Source organism: Mya arenaria, chromosome 3, assembly GCF_026914265.1.
Source record: "Mya arenaria isolate MELC-2E11 chromosome 3, ASM2691426v1".
Classification (NCBI taxonomy): domain Eukaryota; kingdom Metazoa; phylum Mollusca; class Bivalvia; order Myida; family Myidae; genus Mya; species Mya arenaria.
In genome coordinates this window covers 72,021,494-72,049,198 of record NC_069124.1, presented here as the reverse complement: position 1 = coordinate 72,049,198, position 27,705 = coordinate 72,021,494, and the positions used below count along the sequence as shown (strand labels likewise).

General features: G+C 33.2%; 1 protein-coding gene across 1 annotated transcript in view; it reads right to left on the bottom strand.

The window, feature by feature from the left end:
- LOC128227477 (focadhesin-like) overlaps positions 1-27,705 on the bottom strand; it is a 194,284-nt gene that overhangs the window by 74,609 nt on the left and 91,970 nt on the right. Inside the window, exons 6-8 of the mRNA XM_052938054.1 lie at positions 16,768-16,872; positions 14,179-14,374; positions 1,635-1,844 (exon numbers count right to left, since the gene is read on the bottom strand). Of these exons, the coding sequence (XP_052794014.1) occupies positions 1,635-1,844; positions 14,179-14,374; positions 16,768-16,872 (511 nt within the window). The remainder of the gene's footprint in view (positions 1-1,634; positions 1,845-14,178; positions 14,375-16,767; positions 16,873-27,705) is intronic.

Below are 27,705 nucleotides of genomic sequence, written 5' to 3'. Positions count from 1 at the left end.
CAGGTGCCCGTATATTTGTTTATTTCCTGTTTAATGAAACCGAAAGTAGACTGCATATCCTCCTGGTTAGCACTTCATTTAAAGCCTGGGAAAATATCTGGTGGTTTTATTTTTTCAAGAAAAGGCAGAAAAAAAAAAACCATGTCAAGTAAAAAATACGTCTTGGCAGTCAAAATAGGTACATTTTCCCGATGTTAAAAACGACTGAAATAGCCCCAGATATGCTCTAGAATGCACCACAGATGTTCCCCATTTCAAAAAAATTCCGGGGTGGCATGCCCCAGGACCCCCCTAGTGTGCGTTGACATTACGACGAGTGTCCCGGAATCGACCCAAGAAATTATCACATGTATGGGTATATGATTTTCTATATTCTGCATTACCTGGGATTCACCTCATCTTACTAAAACTGGAAAAAAACATTTGATTCAGGAATATGGTCAATTATGAAACATAAGCAGAAGAAAGGGGAAATGAAACTTTACTTCTGCTGAATCCAAGACTCCTAAACATAAACATTTAATATAAAAAATAAGCTGTTGTTGATCCTGAAATAGTATTTTTGACACTCTCGAGACAACAACAACATAACCTCAATGCCTTTTAGCATTGTGATTAGTACAAAAAAATTGTAAATGGACAAAAACATCTATTATTTACAACTACATAATGCATTCAGTCAGTCAGATTATTGCCATTGCGTTGATGTCTTCTTACACAGACCTATGAAGTTGTGCAAATATTTGCTTTATTAAGTATAAAAGGTATTATATATTGAAATGAAACATGGCAAAAATCCTGCCTCAGAATTTACACACATGTATAATAGCATATAATACTTCCTGCCATATTACGGAGTATAAGATTTTGTGCAAAAAAAAAAAATTCAAATAAAAACAATATGCACATGTTAAGTTAATACTGCTTTTTCAAACACTTCTTGACTTTATTTACAAATTGATCCTTGTTCATCTTTTTTAAAGATATTTCTTGTTTTAAATAGTATTACACAAGTCAGACACATCTGTCAGTTATAACATTTCAAAATTGCTGTCTTCATGAGAAATATTTATATTTAAATCACAACCTAACTTAATCAGAACACGGACATTCAAAGACATTCATTGAATCACTGTCCTTGTTTTATATCCTCAAATAACTAGAATGCAATGTGTTTAACAATCTCTTTGGATAGGAGCAAGGATTAATCACAGAACATATCAGGGTAATATCTTGGTTAAATTCAAGACATTGACAAGTTAATTGCATAAATGAGTCAACTCCCTGAACCTCTAATTAGGTTAAGGGAGCACTCTTCCATTTCGCCATGTTTCATTATCCACAAGATAGGTCATCAAAGGGATACTCTGTGGCATTCAATGAATGGAGATGGTATATTGAATTTGGGACATTTCAACCACAGAGATTCATTATGCAAATTGTAGGGAAAGAGAAACTGACTGCAAATGAAGCTAAATTTGTGTGCATAAGCAAGTGGGATGAAAGCAGGCAATGGTATTCCCTGATTTCATTTGGCTATCAGACCTCTATCTAATTCTATTTTTGCCAAGCACAGTTTGCTGAACCCGCAGAAAAAAATATTCATACATCAAGCTATACTTAAGAGTGAAAACCTTGGGGTGTTTGTTGCAGAGGGAGGTCAGTGCCTGCAGCAAACTGAAGAAGTCCAGTCCCAGCCCCTGACAGGTTAAACACAGCTTCAAGGCCTGGCTCACAACCTCCTGACCTTGTTCAAGGTCAAGGTCATCCATCCTATTGCCATAGAGATGTAGAAGATCAGCACACAGATAGCAACATTCCATAACCTCATCTGAGCTGGCCATCTGTAAAAAAACACACACAAAAAAACTTCATTTACACAGACAATTATGTACATTGGTTCATCTTTTGTTTTTCTATGAACTTATTATTTAAACGAAATGTATGTTTCTGTATACAAGTATAAAGAGAAAGTACAAAGAGAAAGTACATTCATGTTAACATGTAATTGCTTTTGCTCATAAGATCTGCCTTCTGTTTGCTTTTTATTACGTTTGTTGACAATGTGGTAATAAATTCAACTATGCAATCTACTCTTGCAGACTGGGACAATCATTTCGCCTGACATTGCTGCCATCTAGTGTTATATGCCCAGTGGTCATAAACATAATGTTGATGTTGCAATACATAACAACGAGAATTACCAAACTTGATAGTAAATCAGGCATTTAATTTGTGTGTATTGCCTTGGTTGGATAAAAGTGGCTATCCATCATGGCTAGAATATTATGTCCTTAAACACCGGGCATTACCCTCCTTATGTACCAGACATCCCAAGGTACATGAACTAAATGAACTGTGCTGAACAAACCTAACATTGCATCAAATTTGACTGGATGTATATGAATCACATTCAGAATATGATGTCTAGATATGCAGGACAGTACCAACACTGCTCCAATAGCAGACATCCCGGGATATGTGAAGGTGTCTAATGGGATAAAACTGTATAACTGGATATCAATCACCATATATGAATAATGTCCTCAACAATTGGACAGAGCCCAACCCTGTTCCTCTTAGCAGACGTCCTGGGGGAGGGGACACATATTACTGTAATTGAACCTTAGTTTTATGAAGGTCATGGGTGTAAAACAGGTTCACACTGGTCCATTTCTAACAGAGGATTAATTTCAGTCTAACTTCAAAACTAGAAATACCTAATGCCACCTGGACACAGGAATGGTGAAATTTAAAATAAAGCAGAAGAAACAATAAAATAATAAAGTTCAGTTCAGTTGACAGCCACTGAGATCTCCTTGGCCTGTCTTCTTTAGCATGTCATTTACAATTGGGGGACACAAAGGTGTTATTTTTAAATTTATAGGAAATTGGGTGTTTTTTATCAGTTTTGCAGACTTAGTGTAACTCAATCAAGAAAACAACAGTCTTGCGCTAAGCAAGGGAACTGTACTGCAATATACAGATAGTAAGCTGTGTTAGGCAGTATAAAACATCTATCCTATACATTAGTGTTGGGAATTGATTCCAGTTTGACTAGCGCTAATCGGTTCCACTCAAGTAACTGGTAATCGATAGTACAGTCAGTTTTTGACTATACCTTAATTGTAGTTTTATTCTTGTACAATAATTGTAATCCTTAACTATGCTAATTGTAGGCCAGCATTTTTTTATAATGTGGTTTATGGGAGCGCCAACCCTATTTTTTGCCAAAACCAAATAAAAATAAAAATTCTATCATTATCTTTTATTTTTTCACTGGCTGCCCACTTCATTATTTCATGTGTCCAAAAAACAACAACTGAAGACGATTCGGAGACGATTTGTCAAATTTTATACTGTTCAGCGTAAATTCTATAATGGCAATTTCAATTGGATTTTCACTGTGGATGAATATGATGTAAGCTGATCAGGATCATTGTGATAACATCGTATTATGCCTTCCAAACAAAATGTCGGCATTGGAAGCTAACATTTATACATGATTGTGATACAAAATATTTTAAATTGAATCTAATGACCGAAAAAACTTCAAAATCATTGACAAGCATTAAGTAAACTTAACTTTATCAGTTGTGGAAGAAATTTAAGCTCTGCAACAAAAGGATGTTAAAATATTAATAGTCATTTAAAAAGTTACTTGTGTATGTAAAGAAGTAAATATGATGATAAACTATGTGTAATAAATTTCTTTGGTTCTTGTAGAAGAATTTCTGGTTGAAACTCTGAATATTTAAGTGTATTTTAATGTGACACAAACACAAGTGAAAAAGACATACTGTTATTAATTATTTTTTGGTGTGGTGTGTTTGAACTAGAATGTCATGGTTGGAAACAATTAGAATAGATACAATACACTTTTAAAACATAGATCTTTTACACGCAAACTGTTTGTGATATTTATTATTATTATAGTGTATAACAAAGAGACATGTAAAACAGAACACATGTTATGAAAATAACAGAATAATACAACAAAATCTTTTCATTAATGAAAAAATTAAAATGTTACATGACACACATCATTTTACCTATTTAAATATGGGATAAAATTACATTTTATCGAGTTGTTTTCAGTTTAAAATAGTGACTTTTCATTGCTAAAGTTATTTAAGTAACTATCAATGTGCAAAAAAGACAATATACAACGGTTTTAAAAAGAAAAGAAAATTGTTCTATCATTTCTTTTATTTTTTTGGTCGATTGGGAGAAATTTTGACTTATTTATATTTTCATATATATTGTAACACTTCTAAATAATATTGTACCACTATCAAATTAAGATATTTTCACTAAAGCATTATTTTGTCTGCAAAGTATGCATGTATGAATTATTATCTAATTTTAACAATCCCTCTTCAAGATATAGATTACAGAGAAGAAAAAATTGATGCATATCATCAAGTCGGCGCAATGTAATCAGAAGAAAAACTTGTATGTAGATTTAAACCAAAAAAATGTTATTATTTCAATGATAACATGTTGGGTATACATATGTCCCAAGGACATTTACAATGGTTGATAATATTGTTACAATACTTTTAAAGCCTGGAATTATAAATATTCTGGTTTTCCCAAGCTTATCCTCTGGTACAAACAAAATTATACCAAAAGTATACACACGTTACCGTATTATATTATGCATAGGACACACTTTTTTACCCCAGATTATCGTCTGAAAGATTGCCTGCGTCCTTTCTATGCTATTAGGATTTTATCAGTTTTTCACAGGTCCATTTCAGGCCGAAAATGTTGGACCGGAGACGAACGCAGTAATGGTAAGTACCGATACTGTGTCCACGGAAGAAAACAACAGACGTAGGTAAAATCACGCAACTTAACACATGCAGAAATATATTAAATGTTTACTTTAAAATGATTTATTGAGATATAAATTGAAAACAAACAAGAGTGTTTACTTCTTTACAAAAGGGACGCTACTCACAAAAGCTCGATGTGAGTCAGCGCTTTAACTGGATTGAGTTATAACGGCAACAGAAAATCGGGATATGAGGTAAATATTAATTAAACGTTGTTCCATTTTAACATTTCAATATTTTACAAAACATTTTGTTGTATGTTACTGTAATTCACCTAAGAGTTCGGACACCTTAAATTAATTATTTTTTTCGCTGTCCGAATACATAGAAAATTACCATTTTTACATTTTATTTAAGTGTTTGCTTAACCTGCCTTTTTTCTTCATGTTTGCATTTTACCACTTATTAATTTATCCGTAGTAATCAATGGTCATAAACTTATATATTACGCCTATAAGTGTAAATCCTTCATCAAGTTAATTAAAACACCATTTTATACAACTGAATAACACACAATATTCTATCGGCTTCAGATCAAAGAGTCACACAACTTACAGTTATACCCACGAGGATCTGGTGGAGAGCATGGACATTGCTATGCAGGATTAATGTATAACTGTACGTTTATTGCTTCATACAGTTTATAAATGAGGTACAAGTTTGAAAGTTTATTGGCAGATCATTTTACAAACATGTCATGTCTATGTTTTCTTAATCCTATCTTATATATTAAGGGTTTTTACCCCGGGGTTTTTTCACCAAATTTTTTGCCAGCTTCCTATCTATACTTGCATCCTATACATAGTATAATATGGTATTTCGGAAACAATAGAGTCAATGGTCTAATACATGAATTTCAAAAGCATGAAATTCACCTTTTATTTGTACCGGCATGTTATGTGAATTCCGGGCTTTATATACTGTATTTGTTTTTGTGTACACATGTTACTCTTTAACAGTTAAAACATAACGTGGATAAGAAAAATTATACAGGGAATTATCTGGAATTCATTTTTTCGAGTGACAATTTCGAAACAAACAATTAAGCTTAATGTTAATTGTTCAAAACTCGATTTTTTGCTGCTCGCCAAGGGAGATTACTGCATAGGAGTTTTAGAAACATAAAGGATGTGAGAGTACTGTGTAAACTTGACCTATTTGAGGGAAAGTTGGTATTTAAAATCAAAATTTTCCAAAAAATGATTAATCAGGGCTATTATAATTTAAGGTTTCATTATCAATTAAAGTGTAAATTTTAATAAAACACATTGAACTTCATAATTTATCGTGCAATGTGGAAAACATCGAAAGCAATTTGTTCTGCAATTTATGAACTTGTCCCTTAGTTGGAGCAATTTCTTGAGTAATATCAAATATAAATATATATCTAATGAAGTGGGACCAGTGACGTGACAGGATGAGATGAATATGAAGTTTATGGAAACATCACGCAGTTAATGGCAATATGTTGACTTAACAACCCTACGACTGGAACATTAGAGCTCACTTCACACAAATTGAAATATGAAGCAAAACTCCTTCGTTGTCTTTGTTGTTTTAATTTATGACCTCATTGCAACTATTAAAGTGCACACTACATGGTATCGGAATAGTATTTATGTGGAACACAATTATTATGACGGCTCATTGATCATAAAAGAAAATAATACAACTTTTTTGTCCATGCAATATCATCAATTCTCAAAAATCTCATTTCCCCAACAATGTCATCAAGCCTGAAAAAGTTCAGAAAAAAGTTGTAAAAGTAAATATGAGCTTTCTCATAAATATGGAAAATATTTTATGGGCATTTTTCTTTGACCAAGAAATTGTAATTGGTGGGAATTTGATGCTTCAAGCACTTCAATTAAATTGCCAAAGACACTCATCATTCCGTTTTTTTTCTTTTTAAACACATCAATTCATGCACCACAAATATCACTTTAAAACTATGATTTGTAGTAGAAACTTATTATTTTCAGGAATTATTTTATTGCTTATTTTCATCTTCCCTCTCCCAGCAGCAATTTTCTCACATAATGGGTCCATGAAAATGATTCTAAGAATATTTCCTGGAATGAAATTAATGTCAAAGAGATTGTGGTAATTATTTCATGCAATATTGGCCAAACTATTTTGAAGAAATCATGATGGTACATTGCCAGTCTGTGAACTTAAAAAATAATTTAAGCAGAGGGTATGTTTTTCTTCCGTCTATGGCCCATCCACGATCAATCCAATTGACAATAATATTGAACATGTGTAGGCATTTTTGAAGACTATTGGTATTTAACTACTATAGATTGATTGTCAGAGTACAAATTAATACAAATTATCAGAAAAATGATTGCGCAGATATTGTAAATTATTACTTTTTTCAATTTTATTGAGTCATTTTTATTGCCAAATGATCAATGATGCGCTACTTTAGATTTGATTTTATTTAAATTACAATTGAACCAGATTAAAAGAAACAATTTTTTTTTTCTCTTCAGGGTCGATATTTCTCCAAGTTCGATATCATTTTCGCAGTCCAAAGTAAAAATTTCAAACTTTGTTTTGTTTGCTTTGCTCGATGTCATTTTTAAGGGCTCGGGTAAGAAATTCACACCTTGATGTGTTGCTTGGCTTCATTTAGCACAAGGTGCTAGTCGATTAGATTTGCTTGTTTGGTATCATAATATTTATCAAATTCAAATAGTTTAACAGTTTAAGCAGACACACCATCATTTTAATTTCTGTCTTTAATTGGCATGAGTACAGACGTCAAAATTATGTCAATACATGTATTAATTTCAATGCATTTTGATAAGGCGTCATTGACAAAAAATATTGCAGTGAATGCTTCTCCAAATGGAAAAATTCTTACAAATGTCAAATGCTGAGTAATCTAGAGAAGAAACCGGTTCAAGCTAACTTATACGTTTGTATTACTCACTGTACAAAGAAGTGTTTATATTTCATTGTGTAAGAAAATAAAATTAAATTATTATTATTATATTGTATAGAATGTGTCATGTTGCGAACAGCCTACGATGCATGTCCGGTAACTATGTCCAATAAATACTCTTCTCTTGCAGAGATAACATAGCAAATAACAAACGAGGTAACCAGAGACATTCGCTTGGCCGGTCCATGGAATATCGAGCCAACGGGTTTCAACTGTATAGTATTAGACTCAAAGATATAGATTTCCTCAACTAGTTTCATGTACTATAAACTCTTCACAGACATGATTGTATTACTATATTCAATTGTATTTTTTTTATCCTCAAGCAATATCCCTCAAATATGATAAAAAAAACCAAAATAGCCAAAACTTAGTGTTTGCACTACATTGTTAGCCAATCAGGAGCGCCAAATTTTTAAAATTTTCGTTTCTTTTTGTTAAGGATTTTTCGCTACTTATTTCTGAAGACGGCTCTTCATGATTAAGGAAATTTCTATAACTGCACATGCACATACAGCAACACCTACTGTTTGCATACGCATAGGCTCATTTTCAGAGTCAACGCTGATTTAGATGACATCACAATATCTTGCATTAATTGACAGGTATTTTGACAGGTGAACGGCTTATTTTTTAAGCTGATTCAATTTGGAAAGGACTTACACTAAGTTTGTTAGAATTTATTAAGTAATTTCTACGTGAATAAGAAACTATGGTCACTTCACTGCGCTACGCTTCCTTAGGTTACTTATTCATCAAGAAATTACTTAATCAACTCTAACCTACACTAAGAAACAGCTGGCAGAATATGAAGTAGAAGATATAATTTTTGAAAAAGGTTTAGCTATATCTATAAATACTCATCTCAAATGGTGATTATTTAATATTCTTGAGTAAACCAAACTTGTACAATTATCTTTAGAACATTTTGATACAGAAAATTATTCAAAATATGCTCTCCAACTATAAATAAAAGCACAAATGTGGCTCCATCATAGACACTGAATTAAGGAAAATGGTGTGTGTTTTTTTCTTCTAAAAATCACTGGAAAATACTAAAAAATTAGCATGCCTTGTATAAGTTTCGGGGAGTCCTTAGACATTTTGTTAGCACACACATTTTTTTGGTCTAGCTAAAGCCCCTAAAATTCTACTGGTGATGGACGAATCACAGAAATGACAAACATCTGACAACAAGTACATATCAATAGAGAGAAATCAGCAGAATTTGGTTAATATATTTGTCTGGGTGTACAATCAAGACAATGCCACATACAATATAATTTTGTTAAACCTATTGTCTCATACAATATACGTAAAACCTATTGTCACATACAATATACATAAAACCTTGTGTCTATTGGCTGACAGTTTCCCCAAGTGGTGAGCTTTACATCAACCAAACTCCATATGCGGGGGCATGCATATCGATGCTTCTCATCCTTATATTTTCTGGAAATTTAGAAATATCTAGGGATTTTAGCACCAATATGTCTATTTCCTGTCCATCCAAGACAAATACAACTACTAGGCATATCTGGATTTTCAGTAAAACATTGTATGAGTGTGTTTCTTTTGCAAAATGACATTTAAATGTAATTATTTGATAGTATGAGCCTCTGGTATAAGATCTAAACATGTGTTTCTTACAATTCCTGGTCTTTCATCAATTACTATTGATAAAAGCTATTATCTAAGGTAAGATATATGTTTAAAGACCGGATACATCTACTTCTCTACTCCCAGTCTCACGAGATCTATCCTTTCTATCTAAAAACCCATTTGTACTTGATTTAAGTCAAGAATGTATGAGCATTTACCAGTGAAGAAAAACATGGTGGTGAGTTTCTCCTTGTATTAGGCACCAGATAAATACAGGACCAATATCAACATCGATCTTCGAGGAAAACGACTATGAAAGGTATTTTCCCTAAAGACTTAAAATCAAATCAGCACGCTCTCTTTTGGTGGTGATCACTGAAGCAGCGAATAAATGAATTTCCATCTCGTCTGGGATAATCCTCATTGCTGCTGATCAAATTTATTAGCCAAATTTATAAACCATAGCCAATATTGGAAGGGTTAGATAATGTGTTTATTTTCTTGACCAGGACAAAGGTGGTTTTTACCTTCCTCTGAAAACCTGTATAATCTGCATTAACTTGTATTACCCTTTATCTTTTTCTGTTAATGTTTTTATTAAACATATACTTTAAGGCAATTTTTCCACACTATACTCAATTTGATGTTTGCTGATGTTCTGGCCACAATTTCTCAAAACTTCTTAAGCTTAGTTTCAACTGATTTAATTCTACACTGATTGAGAAACAAGCTATTACAACTAATACTAATCACTCTTTTTGGCACGATGTTGCGCAAAAACATGGTCTTGTGTTGTGGGGTAAACCGGAGTACCCGGAGGAAACCCACTTGTTCGGCTTGGTGACCACAAATCAAACTCACATGCACCCCGGCTGGGAATCGAACCCGCGTCGCCTAGGTGAGAAGCGAGTACACTAACTACTGCGCTAACCGGACAACCAATAATCTTAAGCTTTACAGGCTTAAATACAATAAATTACTGGGTATAAGACGATAGGGGGTATTAGACGCAGGGAAAAAAATCTGTGAAAAGTCCAAGAAAAAAACTTTTTTGTTTTTGGTTAAAAGACGCATAGAAAAGATGTCAAATCGTCTGGCATTTTGGCCACCATGTTTGACAGTGACAAAAAAAAAATTTTTTCGTGGAAATGGTGATGGTTATCTTTAAAACCATACAATGATAAACTGTCGAGAATGAAAAGTTAAGTTATGCAAAATCCTTATATTGTACGGTTTTGTTCTCAAAATGTTAACACCTATAGTACAACTGACAAAAAATATTTTGACAGTGCCCAACTTTGCTTTAATATATGCAAGTATAATTATTGTTCAATTCAATTTATTATTCAAAATAATATTGAATAACTTTAATCGAAAAATATTTTTGTTTAAATTATAAACGTCTTACGATATACCGTATCCCGATCTTCAACTGCCGTTTTAACTCGTATATACTCAATCAATATGACGCGAGTAACATCCCTTTCTACATAAAACTAAACAAAATCTCGGCTTGAAATCGACCTCAGAAAAAAAGTTTAAAAAAATGTTACTTGGTATTATATGCAGGCATTTTTTTTGCATCAAAATCTGAGGGAAAAAAGGGCGTCTAATACCCAGTCATTTACGGTAGCTCATTTTAATACGCCAAAATACATACTTAAAATGAAATTTGATAAACAAGAAATGGTTTATTGTGATTATCATAAAGATAATTGCTATCAAAAATGTAAACTCTTCAGGAAGTAATGATTACGCAAATAATGAAAAAATTAAAATAGTGAGCTTAGCTTATTATTAGTTTGGGGCCAGTATGGACCAGTCATTTTTTGGAAAAAACAAACACAGGTGTGCTTCAAAATCTATCATTTTTATGAATCGCTTTAAATTTGACTTCCAAATTTAATTTAAATATTTCATCAGTATACATTTAAATCAAATGCTAAAGTACCAGTTTTAAAACCCGCACTCATTTTTGTGTTAGCAGAATATCATTAATTATGCAACATACAAAACTTTTTTGGATAAATAATCATGCACATACAAGTTATTTACTAGATATTGTTTTCAAATATCACCAACATACAATTGTCTTAAATAACTCTACATATTAAACTACAAAACAGTACTTTGGTAACATTATATATATTTAAAAAAAAAAAACAGGTGTCAACAAACTCTTTTAGACATACCTCAAACATATTTAATAATGGAATTTTGCCACTTTTTCTTTTGATTAATATTCTAAATTATAAAGCAAACAACTAATTGGGCATTATAATGGGAGAACACCATTGTAAAATGTCAATTAAGAGGAATTTTATTACCAAGAAAGAGTTATGGTGAGAACAATATTTGTTAATGTGAGTTTAATCTGCAAAAAAGAATTCTTACCCAATTGAAACAACTTTGCAAACTAATAAATAATCACCATTTGGTCATTAAAGTTCCAGTGCCACCTAGAATTAAATAATTAGAGAAAAAAATAAAAGTGTGTATATATATAACTATAATAGAGTCTCATATAATGTTGGGAAGTTCCCGTGGTCCACACGATGCTTTATTCAAAATAAAAATTAAAAATGCTACATTTCCTCTACTGTGATTTGGTATATTGTCGCAAAGTAAATTGTCAGGAAATCATCAGCGAAAAAAAAGACATCCATACAGAATTTGGGTTCCCATTTTAAATCTACAAAAAGTAATGACAAGTCACAGACCATAGAATAGTCATCAATCTCCGCCACAAAAGCACCTACACACCAATTCAAAGTCAACTGTAGTCAGAATTAGTAGTTCATTACCAAAGCAAAGACCTGTACTTCATCAGTGCTCTTCAACAGCTTCCATAAAGAAGATCATGTGAACTAGGTGCTCATTTGCTCATAAATTATCAATGAGGCTTTGTTTTTGAAATTGTTTAAACTAATGTCAGGAGAGGCTTTGAAATGTAATTAAGAAGGCTTTAAACTTCCAGGGACCTTCTGCCCCTGGCCCAAGCAACATTTTCAGTATTATTCAAGCGATTGATAAAATAAAAAGGTCCAACTTTTCATTAAAATAGTCCCTATAATGTTACAGTTGGTGCATGAGGCTACAGGTTAAATATCTACCACCCTCTTTTAAAATAAACGACAAATGTGAATCAAATTACAATGTCAAGCGCTGTTTTCTCTGATTTGACTGCTTTTTTCTAAATCTTTTAACACAAATGCTGCAGTGCCACAGCAAAAGAAAAGTGCAATCCTAAGGCCATGCCTTCTTAGACAACTAAATAAAATGCTGTTTTCAAATTTTTTTCCCTCCTCCTACGCCAATTGTGGATCCTGGTGGTATGTGAAACAGGATAGAAAAAAAAGCCCTGAGGTATATAAGTGGGCGAAGCATAGCGCTTTGAAATCAGCACCTGAGCAGTTGCCAGATGAGACTGGAGAAATAACTAATGAAATACAGAAAAATTTCAAATAAAGCAAATAAAGCTTCTGTTTCTTAAATAAATGTGATGCAAGTATTTAGAATGAAAATTATCAATGTTGTTTAGTGGAAAATCGCAGACAGGTACTGTACTTTGTGCAAAATGCACATTTTTGTGTGGTCTGTTGGATCATATGTTATTTATCTACTTTTCTTAAATTTACTGGTGGTCAGTCACACTCCACTAAAACCAAAATATCTTTGTATACTATAAATATATTTTTTTTTGTGCAATTTCAACATCATCGAGTAAAATAATGATAAAATAAGTGTTATTAGATACATTACTGGGAAAACTATTTCAACCAAAAACTTCTAAAGCAACAAAGAATTTTAAGTATTCAGAAAGTCACATAATATTGTAATTTGTGCAGGCTATTAAAACTTAGATTATGCTTTCAGTATTGTTGCATTTTGTAATTGCAATAAATGCATTTTTTTAACCTACTGTGGGTTAAAAAAGGTCAAAAAGATTAAGAGAAGTCATCTGGATCGATATACATACAAAAAATCCGTTTACATCTGATGATTATGGGACTTAGATGTGTTAAACCATAAGATTTTACCAGCAGAAGGTACTTGCAATAAACTTTTCAAAATCCATTATAGCATTGTAGCTCCTTTAATTCCATGAGGATTGTTTTTTCATGGAAATTACAACAGCTTGGAAGTATCCAGATGTTTAAAGAATCATCAAGACACTTAATTTAAGTCCACATGATTGAGAATGGGCAGAGTGAGCGTAGTGAACAAGCCCTTCTTTGTCATTTAGATTTTACTTCAGTTCATCTAACTAACGCAGAATACAACTGCTTTAAGTGATACATTGTAAACGCAAAATCTTACATAGAAAGTGTGTATGGAATGAGAGGAAGTCGGACTTTAAATTACCCATGAAGGTTAAAATTCTTAATGATTAAACCTTAGTAGTACTAATGATTTCTTATAACTGAAGATGTAGGTTGTTTTCTAATCAGTGTTAAATTTGACACCGGATTTTTTTTTCAAATATTGAATCAGCAATAAATATAAACTAATCAGTACTATGTAATACAGAAAAATAACTTGAAAAATACCCTGGTTGACGCAAATAAAATTGTCCTAAAATGTTTTGGAAAGAAACACATTATGACCAAGTGATTGATTTCTGCTTACCCGTTTACCAGGGGCTGTACTTTTCATCCTTGTAAATTTGAAACAGGAAGAAGTTTGAACCATTCTTATTTCCATGAGCAACCCACATGCTTCCTTCATAAAGGCAAATTGCATTAGCAGAGCAAAATGGAATAACACAAGGTGAATTTAAATAACCTGCACATGCTTAAGAATGCCCATCAAGTATTGGAATCCTTGTTTCTTTGCAGGTCCATCCACCATGTCCTGTACACCGATGACTAGAACCCTGGGTAGGGACTGGCGAAGTCTCGAGAAGTCCGGCTGGTGCTTTGGGTCCAACATGATGAACTTGAAAAACGGATCAAACATCTGGAAGATCCCTTCTGGAACGCTAAAAGCACAATGATTGTGTTTGTATTTTTGTTCAAAAGTTTGTGACACATAATTAAAATTTCTCCAAAACAGCAGTCTTGCAATTCTGAAATCAGAACTAGTTAGGGTGACCTCTAACTGCGACCATAATGACATTTAAGCCTAATACCTGGAACTTGCATTTCTTTTTAAGCCTTTTATCTAGAATTTGCATGACATGTAAGCCTAGTACATGGGACTTTGCTAATGTCATTTAAATGAGTTAAAACATTTTCGGAATGAAAAAAAACAGTTACAGACAGCCATATCCTTTGCTAAATTAAGAACAGTATATCAACCTTTTTACAAAGGAAACATTAACAAAGCGCAATAACTAAACAAACACTGCAGCCAGAGTTATGGTTTCTGTGCACTGCACTTCTCCTCAATGGGTTCTATCTGTATATGTTTGATTCAATACCTCATGCTTAGGACAAAAAATAAATATGAATATTAATAAAGGGAAATAACTAAAAAAACACTGCAGCCAGAGTAATGGTTTCTGTGCACTGCTCTTCTCCTCAATGTGATATATTTGTATATGAAGTTTGACGGAAATACCTCAAAGACTTCCAAGTTATGCTCTGGACAAAAATTAAGTATGCTGCTGCCAGAGTTATGGTTCTTGTAAACTGGACTTCTCCTCAATGAGATCTATCTGTTTATGAAGTTTGCCGGCAATACTTCAAACATTTATGAGTTTTGCTCTGGACAGAAAATAAGTATGAAAGTTAACAAAGGGCAACTTAAAAAAGAAATTACTGGAACAAGAGTTATAGTTCCGGTGCACTGTACTTCTCCGAAAGGAGACAGAGCTGAACAAAAGTTCGAAATAAATACCTCAAAAGACTTTTTAAGTTATGCTCTAGACAACAACAAAAAGAAAATTAACAAAAGGCAATAACTAAAATAATACTGCACCCAGAGTTATGGTTCTTGTTTTTGAAGTTTGAAGTCAATACCTCAAAGACAAGACTGCCGGGACTCAAACACACACTAACATGCTTTAAACATTACTACATCCCTTTCGCCTTCAGTGGCGGTTAATTACAAAATCTCACAAAGCAGGACAAATTTAAGACCAAACAGACAAATATGATGCTGACACCAACAACAGGAGATATCCAATTGCACCAAATAAACTGTGCCAAATATGCCTGTCATGCAATCAAACAAGACCAATCCAGAATTATTTGCCAATCAATAAAAAGTTAATTAAGGGATTTTTATTAAATATTCATTACATAACATCTCAAATTTGTTACATCTGACATAATAAATAGTGTTAAACAACCTAAAAACATCATTTTCAGTCAAGAAAATGTGCTTTAGTGTTTGATAAGCATTATAAGATATCCCAGTTATTGTTGATCACTTTTACACCTGCAATACCATTTGGGACATAAATGGCGGCTATTTGCTTTTCCTGTTCATTTTTAGTCTGAAAAATAAAAAATCAATAATTACATCATAACAGCATAAAGAATCACCAAATGAATTGCTGTATATACATTTCACTTTGGCTTCAAACAATTCTTTCGCTACTAAAGTACAGACTTTCAAAACTTTAATGCATTATTAAATGTTTTTTAACAGTTGGCAAATGAATTTCCATGGAATGATATCAATCAAAGGTAATGTCTCATCTGAGATTAGAAAAAGTTGTGATAGCCATTGAAAAGATACATAAATCTAAATTAAAGACTCCTTTTGGCTCTCTTTTCTTCATTTAATTACTTTCAAATAAAGTTCAGAACATCTACTGAAATAGAAACACAAGATGATGATGAAGGTTCCGCCTCACATCTGCGACCCATTGCTAAGGACTTCAGAGTAACATAGCCTTTAATGTTAAAGCAAGTTCTTAAAAGAGTTTGATCTAGATATCATTAGGACAAACATTTTGAATGTATATCTGAGAGTATTTTAAAATTAACCTAGTGTTTGAACCAACATAACAATGTACATTAGACATACCTTTCAGGAAAGTGGGACTTCAAGGGTATTTAAATGTTTTTTTAACTTTTGACCTACTGACACATTTTTATCTTTCATGACCTATTTATTCATACACAAAATCATTTGGAAATTTCATGATTGGTCAGTCAGATTGTGTTTGGAACTAAAGACCTACTATTTTAATGTACATGATAAAATTCAGACTTCAGATCTTGAGCAAGATTGACCTAAATTTCATGCTTATCAAACTAGACAAAGGATTACAATTTAACTTGCAGTTTTGGGCTTAACAAGTTTGCAAAAAAAGCAGATAAACACAAGTATCAAGCACCTGTTAAGGAGTGTAGGCTATAATAAGAAAGCATAAAACACACCAAGGATATATATTCTGCCTATCTGTCACCCTTTCCCTACCTATTCCTGTTGTCAGAGAACAACCTTGTCACATATTCCACGAGGTGAGGCCAGGAGTCACTTGGACGGTTTGTTACTATGGTGATGAACGGGTGAGGAGGATTCCTGTAACAAAACAAGCATCATTAGATATACCCATTGTATATTGCATACTTAGTAAACTATTTCTGCTTGTTATTTGGTAAAAAAATTAAATTCTCATAGGACACAAATAATTTGTGACTTTTTGCATCATATATAAAAATAAATACGTCATAGTCAATGAAGAATATAAAGGTACAATCAAGAATGCCATATCCCCCAATGGGGGGAAAAATCCCCATGAAATTTCGACCCATCCCCTGGTCCCCAATATCACCCAGAATTTAAGAAAAAGGCCACAACTTAGTAACTTCTGGCTAAAACTTAGTAACTTTTGGTCACAACTAAGTAACCCATGTCCACAACTTAGTTTAGTTAATCAAAGCAGCCATTTAATCTTTGCTGCTTTATGGTTTTTAATGTTGATAGTATGGTACAACAGATACCTCAGATATTTTGCCTGTACAAATCGGCCTTATTTAGTGCTGATGGAAGCAGTAGGAAGACGAAAGAGGATGAATAAACAATGAAACATATTTTGTTTTTTATTAGTAATGTATGGTTTTAAAAATAACCATCGCCATTTTCACGAAAAAAATAATTTGTCACTGTCAACAAACATGGTGGCCAATCGCAGCAGACAATTTTGACATTTTTTCTATGCGTCCTTTAAATTAACCCAAAACATAGATCAAATGGTTTTTTTTCTCGGATTTTTCACATATTTTTTTGCCTGCGTCTTATACCCCCCTATCGTCTTATACCCACTTATTTACGGTAAGTTGAGGCCTTAAGTTAATAAGTTTATAAGTTGTGGCCAAAAGTTACTAACTTGAGGCCACAAGTTACTAAGTTTAGGCCACAAGTTACTAAGTAGTGGCCACAAGCTACTTATTAAGTTGCAGCCTCGATTTAATAAGTTGAGGACACAAGTTATATACATATAAGTAACTTAGTTGTGGCCAGAAGTTACTAAATTGTGGCCACAATTACTAAGTCACACAGAGGATAGGCCCCTGTCATGGCGGCGAGTCATGGTTTTGGACTTGGATGATAAACTCAAACATAATGCTCAATCCATTCACAAAGCATCGTTGTCGCATAATTCTGTAACCATGACTACGTCCAAAATGCTTCATCGCGTGTGTCCCATAATTCTGTAACCATGACTACGTCCAAAATGCTTCATCGCGTTGACAACAAAGTAAAAACAGAACGAGCATCACTCTCTTTGTCTTAACTTCAAGGATCTCAGTACTCTGTGCAAATGACGTAAACTTATTTGAATTCCATGACCTTTCATCAAAACTGATACAATATTAGCATAAGAAAGCCTTCCTGAATGTAATCTGATACAAGACTATCCCTGTCTACATCAATATTGTTCACATTTGCTGGGTACAAATGGCATTTTAGAATCAGGGGTGCTAACTGTGTAATTGCCATAAAGCAGCAAAGATGAAATAGCTGTTTTGATTGGCTAAACTAAGTCATGGCCACAAGTTACTAAGTTGAGGTCACAAGTTACTACCATAAATGACTGGGTATTAGACACACTTTTTTCCCTCAGATTTCAATGTAAAAAAATGCCTGCTTATTATAACCAGTAACAAGCTTTTGAATTTTTTTTCCGAGGTTGATTTCAGGCCAATCGTTTGTTTAGATTTATGTAGAAAGGGATGTTACTCGCGTCATATCAATCGAGTATATACCGTTAAAAACGGCAGTTGAAGATCGGGATACGGTATATCTTAAGACGTTTATAATTTAAAAAAAATATTGTACGATTAAAATTATCGAAATTATTCAATATTATTTTGAATATAACAATAATTAAACATGCATATAAAGAAGCAAAGCTGTGCACTTTCAAAATATTTTTTGTCAGTTGTATGATAAGGTGTGAAAAACTGCCTTATAAGCTGTTTAACATACCAATACTACAAACTGTTGTGATAATGGTCTTGTTTTTTCGCACTTTGCCACGCTCTTTATTCTGTTCTGTAGGTGTTGGCATTTTGAGAACATACCCGTACAATATAAGGTTTTTGCATTACTAAACTTTTCATTCTCGACACTGACGACAGGTTATCGTTTACACTATACTGTCAGAAAGAATTCTTACAAATTGTCATTAAAGGTACTTTTCAGTGCCATTCAGCTACAAATTTTAAATAATTTGTTATGTTTTATATAATATGAAATGAATAAACAATGAAACATATTTTGTTTTTTATTAGTAATGTATGGTTTTAAAAATAACCATCGCCATTTTCACGAAAAAAATAATTTGTCACTGTCAACAAACATGGTGGCCAATCGCAGCAGACAATTTTGACATTTTTTCTATGCGTCCTTTAAATTAACCCAAAACATAGATCAAATGGTTTTTTTTCTCGGATTTTTCACATATTTTTTTGCCTGCGTCTTATACCCCCCTATCGTCTTATACCCACTTATTTACGGTAAGTTGAGGCCTTAAGTTAATAAGTTTATAAGTTGTGGCCAAAAGTTACTAACTTGAGGCCACAAGTTACTAAGTTTAGGCCACAAGTTACTAAGTAGTGGCCACAAGCTACTTATTAAGTTGCAGCCTCGATTTAATAAGTTGAGGACACAAGTTATATACATTTAAGTAACTTAGTTGTGGCCAGAAGTTACTAAATTGTGGCCACAATTACTAAGTCACCTTTGTGCCACTGTAGCAATGACCTCACACAGTTGTAACTTACTTTATTACCATCACTGGTGTATTCAACTCCACAGTTAAATGGTTTATTACACTTTGTTCAGATAGGCCTTTGATCTTGTGTCATGCATTGGAATGTCTTAGATTTTCTGTAATTGTTTTTGATTTCATATGAGTGTGAAATATAATTTAAAACTGAAATTGTTTGTATGCACAATTTTACTTGAAATTTGGGCTTCCCCTTTACTTAAAAACATAACAGGGGTAGATTCTCCATACAGAATTAGCATTTACAGGATGTTTACAAATTGAGCTCCTGGAATTAATATGGGGGTTAATAATTTGCATGTCTTGATGTATAATTAATATTATTTCGTGCTGTATGACTTATTTTATTTTTTCACTATTATTCATTTATGTGTTATGGCTATGTCCCGCCAACTTAGAATTCATTTCTGCATAGCCAGGGAAGTTAAGGGAACTTTTTAAGGCTTCCAAATCAGATATGGTTTTCCTTTCTATAATGCTGATGTTTTATATATTTATGCTATAAATTTACACAATAATCATTTTTTAATATGTTCTTTACTCTTATCTTGTATATTTATTAAAACAATAAATAAATGTATTTAAAGTAAAAAAACCCTCTGTATTTAGTCTTTTATTATGTCAATATTGCACATCATTTCGCTGCATAAGAATCCCCTGGTCTAATATCAAAATCCCCTGGCAAGCCTCTGTATGGTACATTGTGTAACATTTATTATAAAAGGAGAAGATTGTGATTTAATTGTTTAAGATAAGAAAAAACACTTTATATACAGTAAAACCCCTCTATTCAGACCACCTATGGGACTTTGAGAGAATGGTCTAAATAGTCGGTTGGTCTCTTAGACTGAGTTTGTGCTGATTAGCGATTGTGATTGGTCTAGTTGTGTAATACATTAGAATCTTGCTATGTATTACTGGGTTAAGGTTAGTATTACACATTAAATATTTAAGTTTTGGTTTTGTCTTAAGTTATGTACCAGGCAACATGTGCCACTTTATTTCACAAATATGGAGCAATAGTTTGAGTCTGCATCTGTGGCCAAGTAGATACTAATTCAAGCAGAGAAAATATATGAAAAGTTCTGCAATTTATTCATAACATTATAAATTATTCAATGAATCAAAACAACACAGTTTCCATAAGCTTGATCAGCCTTTCTCTTGAGAATGGAGTAAACTAAAGAAATGAAACAAGTCTTCAAATAAAGTTTTCAGTTGAAACAAAGTAGGTTAATTTCTATATCAGTCCAAATAAATTGAGCAAAAATATGTTTATTGCTAAGATTCTTTATTTAACAAATCAATCATTTTCTTTCAGACATATAGTTCTTGGTGATTTCGACTCATAATCGTTATAAGCTAGCAGTTAAATAAATTTCAACCTGTACTGTTGAAATGAATCAAGTTTTGTGAATGTTGATTAAAAATTAATTTTATGGCTGTAAATTAGTAGCACTCGGGTGCCTTAATCACTCATTTTAATATCTATTTAAAAAGGGATAATAATAGCTGCACAACATCATGAAACAACTACCTTAGGTACTGTCATTACGTTTTCACAGTAAGTCCCACATTAAGTCTGACCCCCACCCTCCAAAAAAAATCCAATCAAGATCATTAAATCAATATTAAATCAATCAAAAACCCATCAATTATCAAACACTTCTGTGTTTTTCATTCTAGCCTTGACCTTTATCAGAAATCGGGTACTTCAAGTTGTTAAGTGGTTGGTTTTCAAGTTTTTTTTCAAGTTTTATTCATACTCTTGGCCCACATGGGCATGAGAGGTAACAAAAACATGTATCAAAACATACAACAGCAAGAAAAATATAAATATGAAGAAGAACAGCAATAAAAACAATACAAACAAACATATCAGCATATCATAAAAAGTATTTTAGAATAAAATTAAGGAAGATGATTCAAATAAAATTCAGCATTATTATTTTTGCAAAGAGTGCTAGCTTTATCAATGTATTTTTATCAGAACTACACATTAAATTTTTATAGTTCAAAATATTTGGATATCTATAGAAGTTATGATTAACATATTTACGTCTTTCATAAATAAAGTGATTACAATTAAAAATATAATGAAATTCGTCTCTTAGTTCTTGTCTATCACACAGAGAACAAAGTCTTTTTCCTCTTTCAATGCCATAGAAATGACCCTTTTCAATAGGTAAATTAAAATTTAGGCATCTAAATCTACAAAGATCAATAGCCAAGTTTTTTGGCAAACATTGCAGATAATTCTCCAGTTTCATTTCAATTTTATAAATCCTATAGTTCAAACATTTAGGAGAATCATAAACACTGCTATGCCAGTTTTGTAGATATTGATCATACAATGCAGATTTCACTTTATTCTTAAAATAACTTAAATTAGGTATACTCTGCATAATCCAATACTCTGAACATCCAATGTTATCTAGAATATTTTTAATTTTGACAATCCATTCACAATGTAGAATACCCTTTTCATGTAAATTATACATAGTTTGATACAAAATTGAACTAATTCTATCTTTATTACCACTAACTAATCTACCCCAAAAATTCAACATACTGGAATAAACTTTGTTTTCAATAGGACAAGCTCCCAACTCACCCAACACCATAAAGGTGGGAGTGGACATTTTTAATTGTAACATATATTTGTAAAATTTGAGTTGAAATTGAGATATAATAGCAATATTCTCATATCCCCAAACCTCAGACCCATATAATAAAATAGGACTCAACATACTATCAAATAACTGTAGTTGAATATCAACAGGTAAACAAAGTTTCTTAACTTTAGTCATAACACTAAACATAGCTTTACGTGCTTGATCAGTCAAATGTTTCTTAGTTTTGCCAAACATACCATTATAATTGAACATTACACCAAGATAACTAAAATCATCTACTGTCTCTAATAGAGCATTGTTTAAGTAGAAAACAGGCTTATTTCTCAATTTACCTCGTGAAAAAATTACAACTTTAGTCTTATCAGTAATAACATGCAAATGCCATAAAACACAATAATCTTGCATACAATTAAGCGCCTGTGATTATCCTTAAAATGGTACAGGTGTTGTAAACTTCTTTATATTTAATTGCGTGTATGAAAATGCTACCATAACTCTACATCGCTTTTAAATTTGTTGGGGGTTCAGGTACCTAGGGTACTGTTAATCAGGCAGGCTTGAATGAAGGACAGGGACACACAATGGCTAGACAAATTGTGCTAAACTATAACACCAGTTCACCAGTACTTTTCACTAAATACACCAAGTATTGCAGTATTTCCCTTAAAGACTGTGATATCAAATTTATGTCCATAGTCGTTTAGCTGACATTTCTTCAAAATATTTCCATGCCATAGTTCGGTTCCATGTTTTGTATGCTTGACATTTTAAATATGCTTTGTCACTTTCTTCAAGTTGATAAATGCATACATACAATACAAAAGAAACTCACCTTAAAAGTTTTTGCCGCTTTAATTTTACCCTTATTTGAGTCAAACTTTAAAATCAATATTATAAATATTGTGACTGCACTCAATAATACCAAAAATGTCTGAACTCGACCTGAAAAATTGCAGCTTTTTTATACTCGGAAAATTGTGTTGATCAAATAATTGATTGAAATGAAGCGAAAAGTTAATTGAATAAATGTTGATCAACTCAATGAATCGAAAATGCGATTGAAATTAATAGATCATATTCGACACTGTCTAGGATATAATTCTAACTAGAACTCCGCGAGTCGGATGTGTTACCTGATGAATTATTTACAGTCAACATTATAGCTGTTTATGATTGGCATTTTATTCATTTATAGACAATGATGACAATTAATGAAGTTAATTAACCCTGTATATTTTTTATGAAAATGTTATGAAACAAGAGCACTGCCTGCGTGTTCTGAAAGCTCGTCTGATTTTATCCTTTACCGGTTTATTTATTTCATATTGTACATTTGATAGTGAACAGGTATTCCAAAATTTGACATTGATAGCTTTAATAGTTTGCATGTAAGTGACCCAAACACAAAACATAAAATATCAGACTAGCTAAAACTTACAAAGTCCAAAAATACTTAAATATCCCCCACCTACCCTTCCAAATGTGTGACTCGAAAACCTGTTTGAGATAATGAAGGCATTATCCATTTATTGTCTGTGAAAAAAAATTGAATTCAATCCAACTAAAATTAAAGAAGAAGTCCAGTTTTCAAAACAAAATCCATCAAATTTCATGTTTTTAACCCCCCAAAACTGGTAAGACTCGGCATCTTTAGGGCGCAATGTGAAAAGGGGTATTAGATGAACAAGTTCCCCAAGTTTCAAAGTGATAGCTTTGATAGTTTCCATGTAAATCACCTAAATGCAAAACTTAACCAATGCCTCCGACGACGATGACAATCAAGTGATGACAAAAGCTCGTCATTTTTTAACAAGAGGGCCATGATAGCCCTAAATCGCTCACCTGAGTAAAATAGTTTAACCTTTGTAATCAATTCAGCTCGATATTTGTTCTCAAAGAATATTGAAAAACATACTGGTCAAACATGTTGCCTGGATAATCACTGACAGGACTTGTCACAGTTGCCTGCACACTGACAGGACTTGTCACAGTTTCCTGCACACTGACAGGACTTGGTGATTGACTGCACACTGAAAGGACTTTGTTCAGTTGCCTGCACACTGACAAGACTTGATGATTGACTGAACACTGATAGAATTTGATTCTCATACCTGCACACTGACAGGACTTTGTTCAGTTGCCTGCACACTGACAGGACTTGATAATTGACTGCACACTGACAGTACTTGATACAGATACCTGCACCCTGACAGGACTTTTCAGTTGCCTGCACACTGACAGGACTATGTTCAATTGCCTGCACACTGACAGGACTTGGTTCAATTGCCTGCACACTGACAAAACTATGTTAAATTGCTTGCACACTGAAATAACTTTTAGTATAGACACACAAACAACAAACAGTGCACCATCCAATAAAATCAATAAACTGCCTTAAGCTCTAAAAATCAAATATCAGTACACATTCTGCACCTTCAACTAATATTATCTCTTTTACCAACTAGGAAAACATCACCTTCAAATTCTTAGAATCAAATTCTTCTTTATATAAGGCTTATTCACTATCCACACAAAAGATAAGATTGTAGCTTAGAATAATCTACATGAAGTTTACAATAATCTACATGAAGTTCAATGGAAAAGTCTGATTATTAAATTTAAATCTATGAACCTAAAAAAAGAACAATAATTACCTTAGAAGTGACTATGTTGAAGACTTAATAAAACTGAAAATCTATTCCCTTGTTACTAAAAATAGAAAGTAGTGCAATCTCCAACAAAAAGGGAGACCATATAGCAAGACTTGCTGCCCTTGCTTCAAGAGTAAACTTTACGTAACTATCAGATTTTGAAGCTGCACTCCCACAGATTGAACAGTTTGACAACTATTTTATTTTCTGTCCTGGAATGAGCCAATATTTCGAAAAATCCATACAAACCAGCTATTTAAGACTGCCGACAAAAAATCAGATTGCATATTTTTATATTTAAATTGAAAAATTGATGTTTTATGCATTTTTCTTAACCGTTAGTAACGGTTAAAGCCATAAAACATTAATTGTTGAACAGAAATATGAAAATCTGCGATCTGATCTTTTGGTCAACAATCTCTTATCAATAGTTTGCAAATATTCACGCAAATATTTGCTCTTTCCAAGACAAAAAAATAAAAAAAGTTGTAAAAACGGTATATCTGTGAGAGTGCAGCTTTAACAAAATGTATTTATCATGAACTTGTAACCCACGGGGTAAGGCCAATTTTTCTCAAGGGGCATAATTTGAATAAGCATGGTAGATAACCAATAGACAATGTTACACACCAAATATTTTAGCACTAGGCCTCATAGTATTTGCCAAAAAAGTTTTCCTTTAGGTTTGTCAATGCTAACTAAAGTTATTGGGCAGAAACCATTTTTCTATTTTAAGTAACAGTGACCTTGACCATTTTTGCTATTTTAAGTAATAGTGACCTTGACCTTAGCCCCTCCCCACTCAAAAGCAATCCCAAGCTAGCTCTTCACATAAGCAACTTACACACCAAGTTTCGTCAATATCTGTCAATGCTAACTAAAGTTATTGGGCAGAAACCATTTTTCTATTTTTAGTAACAGTGACCTTGACCTTAGCCCCACCCCCCTCAAAAGCAATCCCAAGCTAGCTCTTCCCATAAGCTACCTACACACCAAGTTTCATCAATATCTATCAATGCTAACTAAAGTTATTGAACAGAAACCAATGTTTGACGACCACCCACCCGCCCGTCCGCCCGCCCAACGACATACTCATTCTTATAACCCAGTTTTCGTTGAAAACCTTCATTTACAAAGTATAAAGAGTGATTAATGAAAATATGAAGTGAACTTGTCAGATACAGCAAAAACAAATGTGCACACACTTACATATTGACTTGACATTAAAAAAGAAAATCATAGAGAATACATCATAGCTTTTGCTTTTCTGTGTGTTTTTTCCCCGACCAAAAAATAAAATTCCAGAAATGTAATTTTTGTTTTATTTTTATTTCCTCCTCCTCTGACACTTCACAACTCTGGCCTTCCGTAAAACATATAATTAAAAAAAGGCCTTGTGAGACATTTTGTTGCCCACAATGACAAGGATTCCCAGTAAAGTAAAGAATAAGACAGCTAGTCTAGCCAGTCATTCAAATATAAAACCAGATAATATGTCATGATTGTAGCCTGCCTTTACAAGTATACAGTTATTGCAAGCATCATAGTGTGCTTATTTCATACACTTTATGACAACCTCATAAGGTTTCTGTAGAAGAGATGGTGTAATAGCCATCTGATGACATGCATAATTTAAACATAGAACTTGCCCTACAAGTTTTGGGAGCCAGCAAAACAACACGTTACTGACTTTAATTACCATCAACCAAAAACTGTATTAATATTTTAGTAGATGTTCAATTCATTCATTACAAATAAACACTGACATAATTACAAGCGAACCAAGTGGCTAATTAAGTGTGAACAGTGCTCAACACTTAACATTAAAGGAAAAATAGGTACCTTTGTAACAAATTCATGGAATAAAATTTTGGTTATGTGAATACTACTCAAAATGAGACAGACAGATCTTTGAACTGTACAATAATTGTTTATGTTCTTGTTATCATTTTAACATTTGACAGGTGATCCCCTGTAGGCAAGGTCTTGGCACTAAAGTAAAATCTCCAAAGCAAAAGAAAATGATTCATGCTTTATTATCACAGAAGTATGCATTAATCTCCAGATAATACATGGCTCTCATTGTTACAAGACATCCTGAGCTTGTACTCAAATTTGGTCTCCCCAACATCTTGCATAATAAAGTTGACAAGTGCATTTCTGATGCTGTACAAAATATGGAGCATGTTTAACACTGCCTACAAGTCTATTATCTGCCCACCTATAAGTCTGTATCAGCTCACCTGCAAGTCTGTATCTGCCCACCTATAAGTCTGTATCAGCTCACTTGCAAGTCTGTATCTGCCCACCTATAAGTCTGTATCAGCTCACCTGCAAGTCTGTATCTGCCCACCTATAAGTCTGTATCTGCCCACCTATAAGTCTGTATCTGCCCACCTACAAGTCTGTATCTGTCCACCTATAAGTCTTATCTGCCCACCTATAAGTCTGTATCTGCCCAGCTATAATTCTGTATCTGCCCACCTATAAGTCTGTATCTGCCCACCTATAAGTCTGTATCTGCCCACCTACAAGTCTGTATCTGCCCACCTACAAGTCTGTATCTGCCCACCTACAAGTCTGTATCTGCCCACCTATAAGTCCTTATCTGCCCACCTACAAGTCTGTATCTGCCCACCTACAAGTCAGTTTCTGCCCACCTACAAGTCTGTATCTGCCCACCTACAAGTCGGTTTCTGCCCACCTACAAGTCCTTATCTGCCCACCTACAAGTCTGTATCTGCCCACCTACAAGTCTGTATCTGCCCACCTATAAGTCTGTATCTGCCCACCTACAAGTCTGTATCTGCCCACCTACAAGTCTGTATCTGCC